A 23,079-nucleotide genomic window follows, 5' to 3' on the forward strand; every position below is an offset into this window, starting at 1 on the left:
TCTCTCTCTCTCTCTCTCTCTCTCTCTCTCTCTCTCTCTCTCTCTCTTTCTCTCTCATTCTGTCTCTCCCCCCTTGTCTTTCTCCGGTTGGTGCCAACAGTACCCATGGTGTAGGTTTCCCTTTCAATATTTCGGGGTTTACAATTTACTTGTACATCTGTGATTCAGCACAGGCCAGGCCAAGTGACGGGCAAATCAAAATCAGATATTCTCTACAAATAACACAAATTGGAAAACTCTTAAAACTTTTCAAAACCCGTGACTTCCTAAGCCATTTTCCTGCCATAGTTTTAAGATAAATGATTAGTAGTTTTATGAGTCAACTCATTTAAAGGCAGTTTTTATCGCGTCGTGACAGGAATTTTGTTTGTTTCCCTTTGCACAAGGTCACAAGTCTTTTGTCTAAGAATGCCTTTTTTTTTTCCTGCTTTAATTTTGCTTACATTTCTTATAACAGTCTAAAATCACAAGCTAGTACATTTTCTTTGGATTATCAGTTATGGCTTCAGTTGTGATCAAATAATATTTGTGAAGTAAATTTTAAAGTATTTAAAGCATCACACAGTGTTGAATTTCTGTGAAACACTTTATTTTTAAAAATTGGTTTTAGTCAGCATGGGAGGGGCATAAAATTCCCTTTTAGTTAGTCATTTGATAATAATTTAAAAATGATAATTTGATACCTAGTTGTCTTCATTCAACATACATAAAAAGTTACAATTCTTGAATGCCATAATTCAGCCAACATTGATGATTTGAAGAGAATGAGAGGACCAGGGAAGCCAGTTGACTTCTCTTAGTTTGACATCATAGTCTGTGGGATAACCTTGTTATGCTGGATCCTAAAGATTCTTCCCCAGTCTGTCGGCAGCCACAGGCACTGCCTTGCTGTACTCAAGGGGAGAATGATGCTAATTTCTGTGCTGTGTTTCAGCAACTTGGAAGTGTATACAGTATACTGGCTGCAATCCTGAACGTTGGAAACATTGAATTTTCTTCTGTGGCAACCGAACACCAGATTGACAAGAGCCACATTTCTAATCATGCAGCTCTGGAGAACTGTGAGTTTTATTATCTTGCATTCAAAACTGAACTCCTAAAAAAAGTCTGATGACATACTGAAAGTGTCACATAGGGATAACTTCAAGCAGTTGTACTTTTTTGGAATCCTAAAAATGAATACTCAGATTCAAGTTGTGTCAAATGGAGTTTTCAAAGTCCACTATTTAAAACAGATCTTCATGGCTACAAATTAAGTAATTACTGTAGAAAACATTTCTAAAGGCTAGGCTTTCATGATTATTTTAGGAGCTATTTACATTTCAATGTAAAAACACAGAAAGCATAATTAAAATTTAGCAAACTGATCTGAAAAAGAGTTAAAGTTGTTATTGTGATAACAATTTGGCATCAGTATCATTTTATGAGTAATAAAGACCTGAATATTTATTTTCGTACTGGATGGATTTTTTACACGCATTCATCTTGGGTTGATTAATTTCGGACTCATTTTCTATGCAAGAAAAGTACATCACGGTATTTGCTTCAAATCAGCTTTTCTCTTACTGGCAGAGTTTGATGAATTATTTTAATAATTTAAGGTTTCTCACTGATACCGTCCAGTGGCAAAGTTTTTTAATTTAGAATATACCCTAATTTTTATTTTTAGTGTTGTCATATGCCTCCACAATTCCAGATTTGTTAAAGTTTCATTCATAACCTAGGAAATAATGTTATAAAATTTTGTTTATATATTTTTTTCTGATTTATACTTACTCAGGAACAGAATGATAATTTAGGATAATTTCAGAGGGCCACCCTGGTTTGGATCTGTCCCCAAATCCCCATCATCTCCATCCCACCAGCTTGGTAATACAGCAGAACAAGCGTCTGAGGTTGGCATGTAATGATTGGCAGGTACCTGGAAACCTGTTCTGGCTTTTCATATATAAGGAAAACTTAATTGGCACATATGACATTAGGTTATCAGAAGTGGAAGGAATTGCCAGAAAACGCCAATGATAAGATTCAAACCTCACCATCTGATCATAATTACAAGAGTTATCAGCAACCAACAGAATGAGTTGCAATAGAGCTATGTCGTAAATATGAGTACACTTAGAAACTACCGAACTGAAAAATGATTTTGATGATTGGAAACCCATTTCCGTATAGCAGGAGACATTCATATGGGTCACAGAAGGTTAATATTAATATGAATATAGTTAAAACTAATTAAAGCACTCATGGAAAATAGAAATTTTACTAATTTACATTAAAGTGATTTGTAATTAAAGTTACAAGGAATTATCTCCAAACCAGGGCCATGTTTCCAGATGATTTTACAGGTGCATGGTTTCAATCAGGCACCAGTTTTGTCCATTCTATCCCAAAACTCTCTCCCAAATATGACCTCTTGTCTTTCTCTCCATCATCATTATTCTCATCTAAGACACATCACCTCTCACCTGCACTAAGTGACCACCCAGTTGTTCACTGCACGTTAATTCTTGAACTTTTCCAGGTTGTCCTCCACAGTTCATTCAGGAACCACTTAACACATGTATCTGTGGTGTCTCTCAGCCTTCCTCTCCCATCCTTGTCCCTCTCCTTCTCCCCCTCTATCTTCCCACTTGTTCTTCTTGATTAGCTTCTCATTCCCTCTGGATAAAGACCATCAAGATGAGAACTTTGTCTTAAAAGGGGTTCTACTTAGCAGTATATCCCCAGGTAAAACACCTGGCATGTAGTAGATGTTCAATAAATAAATATATGTCAAATTAATGAATAATGGGGGAATAGAAATAGACATACCAGTCAATAGGAGACATTATTCAGAAACAGAGCAAAGTAGAATTACCAGAAAGGCATTACAAATCACTAGGGAATCAGTGTTGTAGGGACAAGCAACTGGCCGACCATTTGGAGGAGGAGGAGTTTGAATCCTTCTCATACGCCATATACCAAAGTGTATTCCAGATGTCTATCAATTTAAATGCAAATAAGTAAATAAATACATACATACATAATTGTACAGGACAAAAATGCATTTATATAATCCTGAGATGAGAAAAGACTTGAAGGACTTTATGTACAGAAAACCAAGAGCAGAAATAATTTTTTAAGTGGATATTTGACAACATAAAAATTAAAGCTTTCATACCAAAAAAAGGAAAATAAATTAAATTGTAATACAAATGAAAAATGAGGGAAAATACTTGCAATATATATATCAAAGCATTATTCTCTTTAAACTCTTATAAATTGATTAGGAAGAGATGAATATATCAATGAAAAATAGGCAGTTTACAAAATAAGAAAACGAAAATGTGGCGGTTTACAAAGTAAGAACCACAAATCACTAATAAAAATATGCAAAGAAGAAAGTATTCAGCTTTGCTAGGAGTCAAAGTGAAAGAAGAAAGCATTCTTTTTAAAAATAATAATCCCTGGTGTCCATGAAATTGTGTTGAAATTATTTACCTTTCAGTTGGCTGGTAGGAGTACAGTTGGTTCAGAGTTTTTGAAGAGCAGCTAAATAGAATATATCAAAAGGCTTAGAAGTGTTTATATACTCAACCAATTGCTGAATTTAGGCAGTTTATGCTAAGAAAATAATACAAGACAGAAGCACAGATTCATGCCCAAAATATTCATCCTAGCATTCTTTACAATTGTGAATATATGGAAGCAACCTAAATATGCAACAATTTAAAAATTGATATGTTATCATATATGTCAGAATATTATGCAGCAGATTAAAATTATATCAACAAACAGTATTCAACAAAATGGGAAATGCTTAAGCTATTAAGGTAAAATGTATGTGCAGAATAGCGGTAATAAACATGCCTAGAAGGAAAGAAACGCAGAATGTTTTCTCTGAAGGTAGGATTTGTGTATTAAGCTTATATTACTTCTACATTGTGAAAAAATATTTTGTTTAAATAAGGTTCAACAATTTTAGCAACATAACCAAGAAATATCTTGTCCCAAGTGCTAAAACTAAATTTAAAATGTTCAAAATATTTTAAAAGCAGAACGACTGATTTGAGAAGTCAGCCTGTCTGTCCTGTAATAGTTTGGGTTAAGGATGTTTATTATATGCAACAATGAGTTTTGTTCACTGAGTTAAAATTACCTGTGATATTTAATTAAATATTTGTTCGGGCAATAAGTTTTAACAAACTTTAGTCATTGACATATATAACTGAAAAACAGTAGTATGATTAAAAAGTATATGAATGTCAAGACGTTTTATGCTCGTTTGTTTCCATCTTGCAGAAGTTACTTAAAATGCATTTGTTTGGGTATATCCCTGAAGTCTAGGTAACTTTACAATTAATTTCCATGTTTTGAAAATGTGTCTATAATAATGGCATCCAAATGATAGCAGAACTGTTCATTATGTTTTTAAATATTTTAACATAATTCAGTGAAACTGTGTTTGGCGTCACCTAAACCACCCCTGGTTTGTGTGGAAGGTCACTCTATCAGCCAGCTCAGTTTGGGTTGTGCTGTATTATACAACAGCCTATAGCTGACCAGTCGAGATAAGCGGAGAAAGATGATCTAGAAGAAACACAGGGCTCCTATTGAATAGGATATTCTTTTTATATTATAAAACCTTCACATGTTTATTTCATGTCATTTGAAGAAGGTGAATTAAGACATTTTCATTCTCTGGGAAACGACATCATTGTCATCATATCATCTAACAACACATGTTTATTTATTTTTAGCTGCTTCTTTGCTTTGCATTCAAGCAGATGAGCTACAAGAAGCTCTCACCTCCCACTGCGTGGTCACTAGAGGAGAAACCATCATACGACCCAATACCGTAGAGAAAGCTACTGACGTCAGGGATGCAACAGCGAAAACTTTATATGGACGCCTGTTTAGTTGGATAGTCAATTGCATTAACAGCTTACTGAAGCACAACGCATCACCCAGGTAAAAAACTTTATAGAACTTGTTCCCCAAACGTCAGGTGATGTAAATCTGTTTTCTAATTTACTGATTTGTCTGTGAGTCCCTTTGAAAATGTTTCTAATTGGTGTCATTTAATTATTAAACTTTTGTTTCTAGTTTAAGCTCTGCTTTATTTCCTAATGGTGCCACTTCATTGCATCAGGTAGCTATAAAACTTTAAAACTGCTGGGACACAGAAACTGTAGCAACATGAATAAACATAATAGAAAGTGATTTTTTAATGTGACTTCTTACTGTCAATTTATATGTTCTTTTAATTAGAAGGTGTACTGTGAAGCATATACCATTTTTTACTTGCAGAGAATGTCTATTCAGCAGTTCTTTGTCTTTGTTTTGAGGGATTGAATTAAATTTTCAAGGCAAAGGAAAACTTTCTTTTCATAGTTTAACTCTCATTATAACCCAGCAGGGGTACATATGATCTTCAATGAAATTTGGTTAAGAAATGCTGTAGATAGCTAGTAAGTGATAGAGCAAGATGTGAACAGTAGTGTTATCTGACCATAACAGATGCAAAATGCAGCTTAAGTCTCCAGCCTGTCTAGTGCCTTATCTGAAATCGCAGCCACCATTGAGTGCTCTCTGTACACCAGGGATTGTGCCGAGATATATCCTTACATTTACATCCAAAGCTTTGTTCTCCTATAAATTATATATTCTTTAGAAATTGGTATGTGAAAAATATGGTGGATTCCTACCTTAAGATCACCTCTTTCACACTTGCTTACTAAGCATAAAAGACCATTTCATATACATTTCAGGGGTGTAATTCACTGTTATTTTTCCACTAAAATACACACCACACCATAGTAGCATTCAGACTATCCAAGAGAGTTAAGAACATCGAGGAATAACGTTCTTAAGTCTCTCTCCCTCAAAATTAGTGAACAGAGGTAACCATTGTGGAGGAGCAGGGCAAAGTTGCATCTGGAATATTGAATTGTGAAATAGTATTGAATTGTATTTTAAATTATTTCATTATGATATAAATTAATATATATTTATATCTTTCTCCAGGTTACTGTTCATCCCATATTAAAAATTATGAGTGGATAATTAAAAACCAAATAACAGTTCTTTAAAATAAGTAAAATATCTTTAGCAGGATGTTTTGATTGTCCTAAAATGAGAGACTAAATACTCTTTCACTGAATTTTTGCTTTTCTGGTATGGTTTTTACTGAACACATTCATACTATATTCTGAGCGCTGGCTAGGTTTTCCCTGTGATTCATGACTCTAGGAGTAGTTTCTGTAGCACAAGGAAAATATTATACTGTCTACATATTAAAATGAATGCTACCTAGTTAATGTTCTGTGGAGGGAAACTTTTTCAATTAAGAAAATTTTCGCACGGACATATATACACTACCAAATGTAAAATAGATAGCTAGTGGGAAGCAGCCACATAGCATAGGGAGATCAGCTCGGTGCTTTGTGACCACCTAGAGGGGTGGGATAGGGAGGGTGGGAGGGAGACGCAAGAGGGAGGAAATATGGAGATATATGTATATATATATAGGTGATTCACTTTGTTATACAGCAGAAACTAACACACCATTGTAAAGCAATTATACTCCAATAAAGATGTTAAAAAAATTTAAAAAAAAAAAAAAAAGAAAGAAAAAATTTTCACCCTATGTCCTGGTAGTAGTTTCTTAGCTAAATAACAAAAGTGACTCTGAGATACCCTGCTTTGAATTACCTCCTAAGAAAATAAATAAGAACTCAAAATAATGCCTCTTCAATCTTCCAGTGGGAATGATGATGAGCTAAGCATTGGCATTCTGGATATATTTGGCTTTGAAAATTTCAAAAAAAATTCCTTTGAGCAGCTGTGCATTAACATTGCAAATGAACAAATTCAGTTTTATTTCAATCAACATGTGTTCGCCTGGGAACAGGTAAGTTGAGGTGCTTTGTTATATATAGTATTGATGCATGCAGTGTGTGTGTTCTGTGGAGAATTGTACTATGAAGCAGGATCTAAATCATAGATTGAAAGCCTGAAACATTTAATAAAGACCAAAAAAGATTTCCTTTTCTCCATGCTCATTATAAAAACAAAAACAAGCCCCAAAGCTGGTATGAATGTAGTGTATCTTGATACGTGATGCTGAGTGTACTCCACCAAAGATCACTGGACTCTTCTCCAAAACTTAGCACGTCTGAGTCCTTGCAAACAAAGAAGTTTCCTTTGGAAATTTAAGTAAGCAGATGTGTCTAGCTCTTTCTCTTTCTGTAGACTGCATAGCTGAAATTCTGTTTGAAATGTAAATATCCATCTAAAATGCATTAAACTTCAGAATTCCAGTTGCTAGGCAGCAGAACGCAAGATAATGGATTTGATGTAAATGCCATGAAACGGTAATTTTGTCACAGTACAATGTGTAATAATGATTCAGCTTCAAAAGTCAGAAACTCACTTGCATTGCATTTGGCAAAACGTTAGTGTTAAAATTATTTATTTAATCAAGTCTAAAAGAAATAGTGGTATTTTATATCATTTAGTGTGCTATTTCTCCTTTAAATAATATTAAATTGTTTTGTGTTTACTGATTAAAACTGAGGTTTTTGTTTAAATTTGAGATAAATTAGAGGTACATGAGCCTCTTTTGCTTCAAAATATTTAGCCTTATTGCAAATTTACTTTGAGATCACATCTTGAAAACAGTAGTTGCACAAAAAATGTTTGGATTGTGACATTTCTTAGGTCAAAAAAGGGACATAAATTTAAGATTTTATCTGTGTTTGCACAGCTCTCATCTACCCCAGATTCTTGTTCATCACATACTCATTCTGTCACCCTCTCCCTCTACCCCTTCTCCACTCCTCTCCAGTAGTGCCATCCTTTGGCCTAGTTATATGATGAAATCCTTTAAAGTCTTTAAAAACAGAGCCCTTCTCCAGCCTGCTATGTCTGCAGCCATAGCCCTCCCCCTTCCCTTCATAGCCAGGCTCCTTGAAAACATATTCAACCTTCACTGTAATGTATTGATTTCTTCCCCGCCTGGGTACATTGAGTCCGTGGTATCTGGCTACTGGAAGGGCCCTTCTTAATCTCATCACTCATTAGTATCAGAAACATTTTAGTCTCCACATTACTATTATCAACCCTGTTGACAGATTCCTGTTTCTGGTAAATCCCTCTTTTGTCATCCCTAACACGCTTTCTGTTTCTCTTGCTCTCTGATGGGTTCCTCCTTTACTCTTCCTGCACCAGCCCATAAATCCGTGGTTCTTAACCCTGGCTACATATGTGAATCAGTTGGGTAAAATCCCAGTGCTCAGATCCTATCCCACACCCATTAAGTCAGGTATCGTCGAATGAGACCTAGCTATCACTATTTTTCAAAGGTTCCCAGTCTATTCCAATGTGCAGCCAATTACTGCCCTAAATGCTAGCTCCCAATGGGTTCCATTTTTGACCTCTTCTTATATTCACTAGGAAAGACTCTATTTCCAATATTTCAACTACTCCCTAAATGCTAGGGATGCTTCAGTCCTCACCTCCAGCCCATGCCTCTCTCTAAACCTCCCCTGATTAGGACAGCTTCCAGAACTTTATCCAGAATTGAACCCATCATCTTTCCCTCCCACTTATATTCTTTCTTAGAGAATGGCATCTCTGTCCACCAGCTTATTGAAGCCAAAGATGTTATGTTACATTTCATTTCTCATTTCTGAAATCCAAAAAATCAGTGAGACTTATTCTTACTCCTCCCTCCCCTATGGTCCAGTAAAAACATTTGACATTTGACATCACAGTATTTAGTTTCCATTTTTGCTCTCTCTCACTAGGCTGAAGACTCCTTGAGGTCAAGGATTGTGGGATTGTGTATTAATTCTTTTTGTATCTTCAGAGCCTGACATATAGCAAATGCTCAATAAATATTTATTAATCAACGTCATCTTGCTTTAATGACTCACAGTGTTCACAGAATCCATTCTAACCAGAAATTGAAATAAGTAAATATTTTTTGGTTTGGACTTTTTGATAGGGATCTATTAGGATTACTTGCTTCATGGGACCAGGTGTGTCTTTGTGTATTTCCCCATCTGATTAATTAATTAACAACTTGTGTTAGTAGACTTCTATTATTCTTCTCTTTGGGGGGTTGAGGTTAGAACCTGATTTTGTTGGAACTACCCTTTAAACCCGTGTACATATCTTTCAATAATTATTCGCTTTTCACTTTTTTATGAAATTGTAGTTTACAGTTCACTTTGATTGATAGCCTTGAATTTCATTCATCATTCTAATGCTCTTAATTGTTTTGTCTTTGGGCTTGCTGCAAATGAAACTACTCTAATATGGCTCCTTTAAAAATATCCTTGAGAGGCTTTCAGGACAAAACCAAGTCAAAATTGCCCCAACAAATTAAAAATGTAACTAGGATCCAAGATTATGCAAAGCACTTTGAGGAATTAAGGCCATTCCCAGTCCTTTCAATTGCCTTCCTAGGGTAACGACCCAAGCATCCCTACTTCATAATCTTACGGACCAAGCATTGGCAACTGAGTGATCAGGTCAGTGAATCTGTGATCTGGTGGACACAGGAGTAGTCAGAGATTCTGTTGGTTTTAACGTGTGTGTGCACCTGTTTGGGTTTCTTTTTCTTTCACTCTGTCACTTACGTGTGAAAGCAAAAATTGTAACTGAGAAATGCTTATGTAGCTGTATGTATTAGCTACCACAGATAAAGAGAGCACATTTACACCAATTTCTATACATAAGAAACAGCTACTTAAGCCAAATCATTAATTAAAATCATGGTCACACTTCTTCTGGTCAAATGTAATCATAGGTTTGACCTAAGAGCTCCTTCGCTTAGTAAAGCTGTTATTGCTTATCAGGAAGACGTAATGTTCTCAGTTTCATGGACATACACATGATCTATCCAATCTGAGCAAGACACAAGCCTTGGGTAGCATCTACACAGATGAAACCACTTCTGGTTCTGCTTTAATCAACAAATATTATCTTTATCGTCAGTCCTACAACATTGGGACATAAAGTTTAGCTAAAGGCGTTTCCTGTTTTGCCCCAGTTCTGTTTGCATGTGATGTACAGTAAAGTTGGTTATGAAGGTATTTTGAATATCATTTTCCTATTACTTTCTATTAAAACAATAATCAATAGACTATAGTAAAACATGTTTAGTGAAAGACTTTATGACAGTGACCTAATCCATAGTTTGTTGAGTGGATAGTTTTGTTTCTCAGAATGGTTGCCTCCAACTAACCATTTGTATACCTTTTGAAACATATTCCTAAGTCTGGGAACCTCATTTTTTAAAAAAAATTATTTATTTGGTTGCACGCAGTCTTAGTTGCGGCATGCAGGCTCCTTAGTTGTGGCATGCAAATTCTTAGTTGCAGCATGCATGATCTAGTTCCCTGACCAGGGATCGAACGCGGGCCCCCTGCATTGGGAGTGCGGAGACTTTTCCACTGGGCCACCAGGGAAGTCCCTGGGAACTTCATTTTTAACTCACTGGCAGCTATGCCTCTTTTCTTCTCAAAACCTACATTTCTATGGACATAAATTATATTCCTCGTAATCTCAACCCACAACCAAGAGCATCCAGAACTTGTATCTTTTTTCTCCTTACTATCTAGATATTTAGAATGTCTAAGACAGTAGGTCTAGAGTAGTATTGTTTTTCTAATGTGTATAATATATAGCTCCTGAAAATTGTCTGGTTTGATATTTCATTTGAAGCTAATATTTGAATATAACATTGGAAGCTTCCATACTTTTACAGCACTAGAAGAACCATTTGACTTTAATAAAATTTAAAGGAACAATTTATATCTGAAAACAGTATTTTGAAAGTTAGATAATAATCTAGGTCCCCTCCCCTGCAAATAGGTGATGAGGAATATGGTTGTAATCTTTTAAAATTCAAGACTCAATCAAACTCTGCTAAATAAGTTGCAACTGAAAAGTGTATACTTTTCTGTCAACTTTATTAATTCCACAAATAGAGTATTCATATTTCAACCTTCCCTATTTGATTTGTAGAGCATTATTTTATGCACATTGTTTACTTCCATATTTTTCAAAAAGCTTTTAATTAGCAGCTCAAAGAGCAGCAAACAAGCCATCGCATTTCTAATAAGGGAGGCATCTTTTCGAAATAGCCCTCACACTGAATCTCCATGGTAATTTGTAGCCAAGACTTTGCTTTTGTTGGGTTTGTTTTTGCTTATTTTCTGGTTTTCTTCCATATGAAAGGGAGCTCAATGAACACTAACGATGGATTAGTCCCCCATGGGCATGAGTTTGAATTGGAATAAATGCCATTGTTCTTTAGGCCCAGAACTCATGTATGATACTACAAAGCATTGCTCTAGAATCCTGAAGATTCACTCTACTTCCTCATATGCCCATCTATACCTAGGATAAGCTTTCTGATCCATTAGTGCAGCACATTTTTCTCACTGTTAACTGAGCTAAAGTTTTTTGGGTTTTTTTTTTTTTTTTTTGGCTGTATTGGGTCTTCATTGCTGCGCGAGGGCATTTTTCTCGTTGCGGTGTGCAGGCTTTTCATTGTGGTGTCTTCTCTTGTTGCAGAGCACCAGCTCTAGGCGCACAGGCTTCAGTAGTTGTGGCACACAGGCTCAGTAGTTGTGGCTTGCGGGCTCTAGAGCACAGGCTCAGTAGTTGTGGTGCACGGGCTTAGGTGCTCCGCAGCATGTGGGATCTTCCCAGACCAGGGCTTGAACCCGTGTCCCCTGCATTGGCAGGCGGATTCTTAACCACTGCATCACCAGGGAAGTCCCTAAAGTTTGTTTCTAAAATGAGCTATTAGTATTTGTTTTGCTAAAATATAGGCATACATATATATACATATATAATTTATATATGCACTCATGGGTTTAAAATTAAAAGTCAGAAGTCATCTTATAAGCAGGAAGCTATTTACAGCACGAAATGGAAACAATAACTGCAATTATGGCTCTGGCTTCTCACAGAAACTGATGTGTATGAATTTTATCTCCAGCTGTTCATATCCTAAAGTTTAAAGCTTTTGAGGATTTGAATGTGGGCTCCAACACATAATTTGTGGCAATTACAAAGAACAAAGATTCGTTCAATTACATAGTATCTATCCTTGCAACGTTTTTTATCATCATAAAGTAAAAAGAATCAGTCATCTGGTAAAAAAATATGTGGGTAATTCGAAACAAACCCCTTATAAATGTCTTCAAATTGTTTTGCTTGCAAAGTGTGAATTTTTATCTTATATCCAGCTTTCTTCCCTACTGCACACGCCATATGTGTGTGATGGTGGTGGCATTTGTCTTATGTGAGCTCTCCAAGGGATAAAGGCAATTTTACAGGCATTTTCCTTAAGCATTAAGACAGCTGTACATTTAAGAAACCCTTGGTATGCAATAAATCTTCCTTTATAAATGCTTGGCCAAGTTTTAGGCTACTGTTTGAGATCACACACAAATGTTCCTTAAACTTCTCACCTACTAAGTGAGCATGAAAGCTGGTACCCAAATGAGTAGATACACGTGGCACATCCCTGCAGCATCTCCCGGCTGTGAGCGGGCCACCCTCCCTCTCTGGCTCCCGCAGGCAGCCTCCTGGGCTCCCGGGTCCTCCCCGTCCCTCCCTCAACACCCATGCTGCACTCAGTCTACTTCTTTTCTATCAGTGAAGTTGGCCAACACCCTGAATGTGATGTGAGGATTTGTGGTACTTATTTTGACAATTTTTATTTTTAAAAATCTTTTAATTATGGTTAAAAATAATTTTGAGTGAAATATACAGTGAGGAGCATCAATCCGTATACGGTTACTGTAGGAGCATCGATCGTGTACAGTTACTATAGGAGCATCGATCCGTATATGGTTACTGTAGGAGCATCGATCGTATACGGTTACTGTAGGAGCATCGATCCGTATATGGTTACTGTAGGAGCATCGATCCGTATACAGTTACTGTAGGAGCATCGATCCGTATACAGTTACTATAGGAGCATCAATCTGTATACAGTTACTATAGTTTTCTACATGTAAGATTAGAACATAGCATTGACAAACTGAAATAAAATTTTTTGGTAAAGACATAGACATGACAGTAAAGCAAAAATAGTTTAAGGTGAAAGAGATCCCGGCGTATAGAAAACTACATGTCGTCTGAATTCCTAACTGAAATTCCTCCTTATCCTAAACCAATACCTGTCAATAGAATATAAATTTGTAAAATCCTTTATGGCTTTTAAAGACTTTTCAAGGTTAGGTACCACATACAAAAAGTGACTAGATGAAACTTTTCATCTCAAAATGTATATATCTCTTTTTCTGAAAAAGGAAGCTCTTCTAGAGAACATCATTTAAATCTCCTTTCTCCAAAGTTCTTAAATATATGTAAAATATAACATGTATATTTTATTAGGAATTATGCAAAATACTTTCTCATTAGTTTACTTGTCAAATTCTGAATTAGTGACCTATGTCATTTCAAATGAATGATGATCAACATTCTCTTTGGCTTGCTATTAACGTAAAAATGAACGAAACCATTGATATCAGCTTTGAATAGAAAATACCGAAAGAAATAGATTTCCAATCATAAATTTTACTTAACATCAAGAGTTTAGATTTTTACAGCATGCATATTTACCACTGTGCTTTCTTCATTTTTAGTTTTTTTTTTAATACTTAGCTACTTCAGTAAAATGTTATTACTAAAAATAATATGTATATATAGAAAGAGAGCAAATGATAAAGCAAATGCAGTAAAATGCTAGGGATCGGGGAACTTGGGTAAAGGGTACGTGGGAATTCTTTGTACTGTTCTTGCCCCTTTTCTGTTAGTTTGAAATTATTCCAAGATAAAGAGTGGCAAAATTTCTTTTTTCACTATAATAAACATACTCAGTGCACCTCGAGTACTGATAACACCCTAAATCCTAGATTTTCAACCTATAAAGCCTTTCTCTTAGAGTGAGTAACTTCTCAATGGTTTCTTTCCACGCGGGCAGTATTTTCATGAGTGTGTACACTCATATGAGAAGTTGGTGAGTAGGAATTCTTTTACTAAAAGACAGGCGTCAGGGAATAAATGTGTATGTGGCTTCTTCCCCCTTGTAAATATTCTGTCAACAGAATGTTTATTCATTTATTCATTAAGTTTCACAGCACAGTCAGGCAGTTTTGGCATTCTGAAATGTTAGAACCAGAAGAAACCTAAATAGATCATTTATATTTCATAGATACAAATGACTCCCTGTGACTTGCCCAACGTTCCAGGCTGGTTAAACAAAGCCAGGGCCGGAATCTGGGTCTTCTGATACCCATCCAGGATATTCTCACGAACAAACAAATAAGCGAAGTTCAGAAGAAACAAGGAACTTACAAAGTATTCTCTTGTACAGAAGAAAACATGCTCCATCTAGTTGAAGAAAGAAAGAAGGAAGAAGGGAGAGGGGAAGGAGGGGAGGAAAAAGAGAGAAAGACAGTATTTTCACATGAAAGGCCAAGGAGAATCAACGGAAGTCTGGAAGGAAGGAGACTGGAGAGAACAGTAACACTGAGGCGGTTGGCAGTGGTGACAGAGACTGTGACAGCCGGAGAGCTTAGAGACCACCTAACAGGAAGGATATAGACCTAGGAGATGGAACAACTGAAAAAGAGAATATAGCAAAAGCAAAGAAATCCTAGGATGTAACTTAAAGGTTGGAATGGAAAGGCAGAGAGCATTCTTGCTATGCTCTAAAGGGCAGGAACTCTACCTTTTTCATCTTTCTTTCTACCTTCCCCAGTCCCACCTGCCCCTAAATATACACATGGCAGGTGCTCCACAAATGTTCAATTTCACTATGTAGCATTGTCTGCAACGATCTACACAGAGACGGTGCCACAAACCTAGGCGAACTGCAAATACCGTCTGATATAAATCCCATTCATTCTTCTCCCATGACTTGAAGCAGAGAATCATTAAAAAGTGGACTAAACTTATAAAAATAAGAGAGAGTGATTTATGACTTGAAACAGCAAACACAGAGAATAAATATTGAGGATCCTCTAAACCAACTGTTAAAATACTTCCAGATTCTAAAATACCTAAAACTGTGGAGCAGTGTCAGGTAATGGACTTACCTACATGAGAAGGATATGACTTCATTTCCCAGGTGCAAGTTCAGTGTAAGACTTCAGTGTGCCCTGTTACTGCATATACCCATCTTGCATGAAAGAAAATACCATGTAAGCCAAACTCCTTGATTGAAACCTTGATTTCGGGAAGCTCTTTTTGAAACTTCAGACTTAGCCCAAACTACCAGATGGTAGTAAAAACATATTCTCCAACAGTAAAATGATAACGTGGTGCTTTGGGGGGGATAGGTAAGACCTGTTTATCCTTTACATGATGATGCAGTCTGCTAGGCTGCCTATATACTGTGTATACTTGAAAGTTCCTAAGAGAATAGATCTTAAATGTTCTCACCAAAAAAAAAAAAAAAAAAAAAAGGTAATTATGTGATGGGATGGAGTTGTTAGCTAACTCTGTGGTGGTCATCATTTTTCAGTATATAAGTGTATCAAATCAAGACATTGTACACCTAAAACTTACACAGTGTTCTGTGTCGATTCTATTTCAATAAAGCTGGGGGAGGAGAAAGAAGATAATTTCCCAGGAAAGTCACTCAGAGCTCCATTCATTCATTTGTAATTTATTTAACACACCCAAGTCTCCCTAGAGACAGAGGAAAAGGGTACAGAGGGGAATAAAAGTTCTGTCCTCATGGAGTTTTCATTCTAATGAGAGAGAGGGAGGATAAGTGAAAATGCTAGAAATACTGTGAAATAATTTAAAGCATGATGGCTGGGACAGGGCAGGGATAGAGAGTGACCAGTGGAGGAATGGGTATTGCTGGGTCAGACCAGGAGACGGGGAAGGGGCTCTCTGAGGGGGTGAGACCTGAGTGATACGCGTGGAGCCTTTACTGTGTTGGTGTTCCATGCTGAGCAGTCCACGCTTGCATTTTCACCTGCCTTAGGAGCATGTGGAAGCTTGCAGCCCTATCAGTTTATGGTGGCCACCCTCCCACGCTGCTGTGTGAGTCTGAGGACTCAAGGTAGTAATCTCAAATCCCTCCTGGCCCAAAGTATTTAAGCTTGTTGTTGAGGCCGTAGCTGCGGATGCATCTTCCGTAGGCTCTCTTACTGCTATGTCCTTCCACGCCTCACACTCAAAGTTCAATGCAGAACAAGGAGATCTTGTTTCAGGCATGAGGTTTTCTAACACCCACGGCTTCTCACTTCCTTTCTCCTTGATGTATGCTTAAAATGATCCCTTTTTCAAAAGGGAATTGGGGGCCTCTCCACAGAGTAGGGATTATATATGTTAAACAGCTCAGCTTTACTGTAGTTAACAGCTCTACTCATCTGCTTTAAATGTATTTGTTTAATGTACAGGACATAGAGGACTTTCTGAGTAGTTACATGAGCTACATTTGTCCACATATACTTAAAAACAACTGAACATTTCGAAATCATTACGGCCATAAAAATACATAATATGTTGTTTTAGGCGTGATAACTTTACTAAAAGCGAGTGCTTTGTGAATCCTGAGTGACAGCATTTTTTCTCCATTGGTTTGCCTGGAGATACTAACAAGTATCTTAAAGGTCTAAGCCCATTGTTTTCCAAGTTACTCTGCTCTGTATGACCTGCCACCGAAGCACTCAGCGGATTTTGACACAGGCAAATAGAAGTGACAAATGCATTGATTTAGACCATAACCTTGAACGCTTTCCACAGAAAATATACAAAACCTCTTTTGAACTTTGCAGTTGCCATTTAAGCTATAATATGCTGTCAGCATAATGTGTCTGACAGTCACGTAATTCTAGGTCTGTGTACATCTCCCAAGGTTACCTTCAAGTGAAAAAGCTGTGAAACTTCAAACATTGTTTCCATTTTTTGTACTGGGTAAACTGAATGTCTTTCAGGTGATCTAACTTTTAGACCAGTGGGTTCTGCCTCATTTTTACATATTAGATTTTGTTTTATTTAAAAATATACATTTACTTTTTTTCCTGGTGACACTCTTGACTGTGATTTCAATTTTATAAGGCCCCAAAAGCAGAGATTAAAACTTTGGCTTATGAAATGCCCCACCTGCCGTTGGCTAAATTCATCCATGAAGATCCCAGAAAGAAATTCTCTTTCTCTGAACTCCTGTAGTACATCGTACCTAGCATTTATCTATCCCGTGTTACCTTGCATTTTGGGTATTTATTTACAAAACTAATCACTCAAATTTTATCTTAAATTCACTGAGGACAGAGAGTTTGTTTTAAACATCCTTTTATCACCCATCACAGTGCCTTATTATAAGGTGTTCAATGAAAATATTTAATGAATTAAAGAATATATTAAAATGGTAATGAAAGTAGCCTGTAACTTTCGTTTGTGAATGGTGCAGGGCATTCTTCCCCAGTCAGCAATTATTTGATACACTTCCCCAGTAATAGTTGCTTTATCACCTGAGAAAGTGAGGGGAACCCTCCATGTAAGCATCACTACAAGTCCGAGTTCAGAGGTCGTCTATGTCCTGTCTTTTACACATTGCAGCACTGGGGGTGAGGGGGACCCAGTATGAAGGCAAAAGTCATAGAAGCAAAGCTACAGCACAATTCTTCTTGTCATTTTTGTAAAATAGATCATCAGTATCTATGTTGTGCTGGTACCAACATCTTACAGTAATTATTGTTTTTATTTTATGCATTTTATATCATACTCCACCACAAATGATTACTAGTGATTACCAGATATTATTACTTTGTTAGATGGAGATTGTTACTTCTGTTTAGTAGATGAAAAAACAGAAGTTTAAAAAGTAAGAAAATTCCAAAGGAATATATGGTTCGTCAAGTGGCAGAGCCCAGATGGGAACCTACGTGTTCTTGGTTCTCCAGCCATTGGTTGTTCCTGTGACCCACAGCCGTTCACCCCAAACAATGTAAATGTCATCATGACTGAAAAACTATGTTCTTGAGAGATCCAGCATTTCTGAATTTAGATAAAAGGCTTAAATTGGGGGAAGTGTAACCCTAAGATATACCTAATTAATATTCTATCAATTCTGGAACATGATTTTATTACTGCTCATTAACAACATAGTCTCCTGCATCTGGAAAACTTGAGATGCCTGTAATTCTAGTATAGAAGCTAGAAACTTTTTATTACTACCCTGAGTATCATCAGTGCTAACTTTAATGAACTGGCACTTCTGGGGAGAGAGAAATAAAATGATACCCTCAGCTTAAGGGCAAGGTCGTAGGGAGTAATTTTTTATCATGTGTGTAAAGTAGAATTTTAGGTAGTTGCTGCCAAGTTACATATTGTTCACAAAATTTTAAGTGTTTCTATACATCTCATGTTCCGTTACAGAATGAATACATAAATGAAGATGTGGATGCTAGAGTTATTGAATACGAAGATAACCGGCCTCTCCTAGATATGTTCCTGCAGAAGCCAATGGGTTTACTGTCCCTCCTCGATGAAGAGTGTAGATTTCCCAAGGCCACCGACCAGACTCTTGTAGGTGAGTTTTAAATTCAGTATGTCTACATAGTTTTCATGTAATACGGTCATGTAGTTATGAATGACTTAAAAAAATGTTTTTAAATATCTAGTAGAGTATTGCTGTGACAAAGCCTGCGTATCTAACTTTGGGGAAGAGGCTTTGGATCTAATACCTAGACCAGTGAATGTTTATAATAGGGTGAAATATTTAGTGATGAATTAAACAAGTTTCAGTATTGGACTTCTCCTTATATTATGGTAGAGCCCCAATCATAGGATTTTATGTTAGAAATGACCTTAGTAATTATCCAGCCCAAAACTAGAAATTGGAGGACAGGGCAAAAGGACAGCTCCAGAATTGGAAATGAGATACCTAACAGGGAGGAAATAAATTCATCTGTGATGTTCTCGTCATTTATCTGACTCACTGATTGCCTATTCTCTCCTCTAGTTGGACGATACTAGATGGAAAAGAAAATAACCCCAACGTGGTGGGGAAATCATTTCATACTAGTCCCTTGATTTTGATGTTAAAATGTACCTTCTAGGACATGAAATAACAGAGAACTTGTGCTGGTAAAACTGTTGTAGACATGCCTGTATGATCCTATTGTGTTTCCTATGTAATCAGTAACAACCTATAGCTCTTCTTATAAAAAAGAGAACCAAAATACCAAATTTCTAGGCTCATGGCTTCACATCCAGCTGTGTTTCAAAGCTCTCTGGACAATCTCAAGTACTTAGTTTCCTCCCTCTGTACCAGTGGTTCTTAAAATGGGGTCCCCAGGCCAGGAACATCAGTATCCCCTGGGAACTTGCTAGAAATGTTAATTTTTGGATCCCACTCCAGACCTGTTGAGTCAGAAACTCTGGGGGTGGGACCCAGCAGTCTATTTTAACAAACCCTCCAGGTGATTCTGCTGCTTGCTAAGGTTTGAGACCTGCTGACCTAAATCATATTGGAATGGTAAAATTCATGATCTCAAGTTTTGCCTTACCATTTATAATTATATTACAAATCTGCTTGTAATAACTATATAAAATTTTCTGTGTTTATTCACTGCACATTTTCCATTTTATGGTGAAAGAGATGATTCTGTCAGTTGGTTTTTTGTTTTTTGTTTTTTGTTTTTTGCGGTACGTGGACCTCTCACTGTTGTGGCCTCTCCCGTTGCGGAGCACAGGCTCCGGATGCGCAGGCTCAGTGGCCATGGCTCACGGGCCCAGCCGCTCCACAGCATGTGGGATCCTCCCAGACTGGGGCACGAACCCGTGTCCCCTGCATCGGCAGGCGGACTCTCAACCACTGCTCCACCAGGGAAGCCCTCAATCGGTATTTTTTGAGGCCCTCCTACATGCTTGATATTGGAGTTAAATTTTTTTCTACAGAAAAATTTGAAGGTAATCTGAAATCACAGTACTTCTGGAGGCCTAAAAGAATGGAAGTTAGTTTTGGAATTCACCATTATGCAGGAAAGGTAAGAACTCTGAAACATTATAACTGAGTTTCTCTTTAGTCTTTCATTGAATAATAAGGCCACGAAAATTATGGCCCAAAATATTTATAGATGGCTGTAATGATATAAAGAGTACATCTTTCTGATCCTGAGGTGTGGCTTGGCATGTGGTTGGCTGCCAATGGGTACCTATTTTTTTCTTCTTTTAATGATAGCTGAGAACCTTTTGTATAAACTGCCTTCTTCAGACTTGAGTTGCTTCTCTGTCCATGGCAGCCTTTGTCTTTCCTCCTTCCCAACAAGAGAAGGTACCAGGCTGGAGGTACGGCCAGATCCCTGAGCTGATTAATTAGAATTAACTGATGGACTGTCATGCAGTCAGAGGAAGCAGTGTTTATGCATTGGTGGATACACTTCCTACACCAGAGCATACCTCAGATATGCCATCCTACATATGGAAAGAAACCCAGGAGACAGTTTCTTTCCCTTCTGTAGAGAATAACAGGTCTTTCCCTCACAATGATGTTATAAATATTGGAGGACTAAGAAGATATTCAAATCAAGAAGGAATTCATAGACATATACAAACAAAATAAAATACCGCAGAACCCTGAGCGTTCTAGTCTAGTAGAACTTCTGTGTCAGTCAGTAGTCCAGACTTTAGTCATTGAAAACAAAATCTACCTTAAATATCACAGTTATAACCTTTCTCATGATTTTTCAGCATGTGATTTTCCAAATAAGCCTACTTTAAAATATTCGTTAAGAATTTCCTATGATCATTTTATCCAGTTCTTTTAAGATTAATTTATTTATTTTTGGCTGCACTGGGTCTTCGTTGCCGCGCGCGGGCTTCTCTAGTTGCGGCGAGTGGCGACTACTCTTTGTTGCGATGCGCGGGCTTCTCACTGCGGTGGCTTCTCTTGTTGTGGAGCACAGGCTCTAGGCACACGGGCTTCAGTAGTTGTGGCACGTGGGCTCGGTAGTTGTGGCGCATGGGCTTAGTTGCTCCGCGGCATGTGGGATCTTCCTGGACCAGGTCTCGAACCCGTGTCCCCTGCATTGGCAGGAGGATTCTCAACCACTGCACCACTAGGGAAACCCTATCCAGTTATTTTTAACAACTGTATTAGTCTTTTGGGCTGCCATAACAAAAATACCACAGGCTGAGTGTCTTAAACAATGGAAATTTATTTCCTCACAGTTCTGGAGGCTAGAAGGCCAAGATCAAGGTGCCAGCACATCTGGTGAGGTCTATTTTCTGGCTTGCAGATAGCTGCCTCCTCCCAGTGCCTTCATATGGCCTTTTCTCTGTGTACGTAGGAGGGGGAGAAAGAGATCTCTGGTGTATCTTCCTCTTCTTACAAGAACACTAGTCCTGTGGGATTAGAGCCTCACTCTTACAGTAAACTTCATTTAACCTTCATTACCTCCTTAAAGACCTTGTTTCCAAAATACAGTCACATTGGGGATTAGATTTTCCACATATTAATTTTGGAGGGACACAATTCAGTCCATAACAACAGCCACATTGGACCATCCTACAAAAATCTTTGGGTTGCATTGATCTTTAAAAATCTTAAAATTATTTAGAAGTGCCAGAAACACACACACCCACAGTGTATTTAGACCACACTGCTCCTGAGTTTACTGCAGGTGAACCAGTTATCACAGAAATGAGAACACCTTGGGGGCCCCAACCCTCCAAATAGAGAAGGGAGACCCACAACATTGCCAACATGATATAATAAATGGGAGGAATCAAACCTCTTTGATTATTTCAACCCAAATACAATCATTATGACACAGATTTTTCTCTGAAAAGATATAATGTAAGCCTGGAGAGGTTCACTTTTCCAACCGAGTTGTAAGGGACTACCTTTGTAAATCCTTGTGTACCTGTCACTTAGCGCTAAGTAAAGCTCTCAATAAATACCTATTGGTGATGATAATGATGCTGCTGATGAGGATGAGGGTGATGACATTGACTGTGACAATGATGATACCATGCTTTATCAACAGGTCATCTATAACGCAAGTGGGTTCTTAGCTAAAAACAGAGACACCCTCCCAACTGATATTGTGCTACTTTTGAGGTCGTCGGAAAACAGCGTAATTCGACAGCTAGTCAGCCACCCTCTAACAAAAACAGGTAAGCCGAGGCAGTTTCCTTCCATTTTTCTTGGTGCGTGAGTTGGTTTTATTTTTACAAAGAAGCTAGGTTTCCATTAAAGAAAAGTTTTGAATTACTCACCAGAAAAGACGGTGGTGTCCTAGCTGCTCACTAAAAGAGTACCATCACCTTCAGATAGTTCAGAATTACCTGCTGTGTCAGGAGTGGGCAACATTGGATGAGCCTTTGAGATCCTACAGGTTTAGTGAGTTCTGCCTAATCGATTAAAAAGTTGTGTGCCTTTTTCCAACCAACCATATAATCCTTGCATTTGCTCTTAAGTAGAAAAAAAAATGTAGTTTGGTCTTTTTCTTTATTGGAGTTCAGAATTGTTCTCTGCACTTCATTTTTTATAGTTTGTTGATGTATAACTGACACACAATAAAGAACATATATTTAGACAGTAAAATATGATGAGTTCTTGACGTACAAAGATGAATTTTCTGCATCTATTGAAATTATCATTTGTTTTTGCTTTGTTTTTGCTTTATATCTATAAATATGGTGAGTTACATGGATTGATTTCTGAACGTTTTACTGACTTTTATTCCTGAGAAAGTCTTTTTTAAAAATGTTTATTGAAATATAGTTTTTTTTATATTGGAGTATAGTTGATTAACAATGTTGTGTTGGTTTCAGGTGTACAGCAGAGTGATTCAGGTATACTTATACATGTATCTATTCTTTTTCTAGTTCTTTTCCCATTTAGGTTGTTATAGTATATTGAGCAGAGTTCCCTGTGCTGTACAGTAGGTCCTTGTTGGTTATCTGTTTTAAATATAGCAGTTTGTATATGTCAATCTGAAATAGCTTTAGAGTAGGTTGTATCTTTTAGGAAAATTTTCTATTTAATCTGTGCTGTCAAATTTATTGACATAAATTTGATAATATCTATTTAATCTA

At 37.2% G+C, this 23,079-nt stretch overlaps 1 protein-coding gene across 1 annotated transcript in view; it reads left to right on the forward strand.

Moving 5' to 3' along the window:
* Positions 1 to 23,079, forward strand: part of MYO3A (myosin IIIA) — a 166,495-nt gene that overhangs the window by 93,881 nt on the left and 49,535 nt on the right. The window contains exons 16-21 of the mRNA XM_027121878.1: positions 935 to 1,061; positions 4,743 to 4,953; positions 6,748 to 6,895; positions 18,412 to 18,565; positions 19,936 to 20,024; positions 22,026 to 22,155. Coding sequence (XP_026977679.1) covers positions 935 to 1,061; positions 4,743 to 4,953; positions 6,748 to 6,895; positions 18,412 to 18,565; positions 19,936 to 20,024; positions 22,026 to 22,155 — 859 coding nt within the window. The remainder of the gene's footprint in view (positions 1 to 934; positions 1,062 to 4,742; positions 4,954 to 6,747; positions 6,896 to 18,411; positions 18,566 to 19,935; positions 20,025 to 22,025; positions 22,156 to 23,079) is intronic.

This window comes from Aethalodelphis obliquidens, unplaced genomic scaffold (assembly GCF_003676395.1).
Source record: "Aethalodelphis obliquidens isolate GAN/ISIS:26980383/991018 unplaced genomic scaffold, ASM367639v1 scaffold23, whole genome shotgun sequence".
Classification (NCBI taxonomy): Eukaryota; Metazoa; Chordata; class Mammalia; order Artiodactyla; family Delphinidae; genus Aethalodelphis; species Aethalodelphis obliquidens.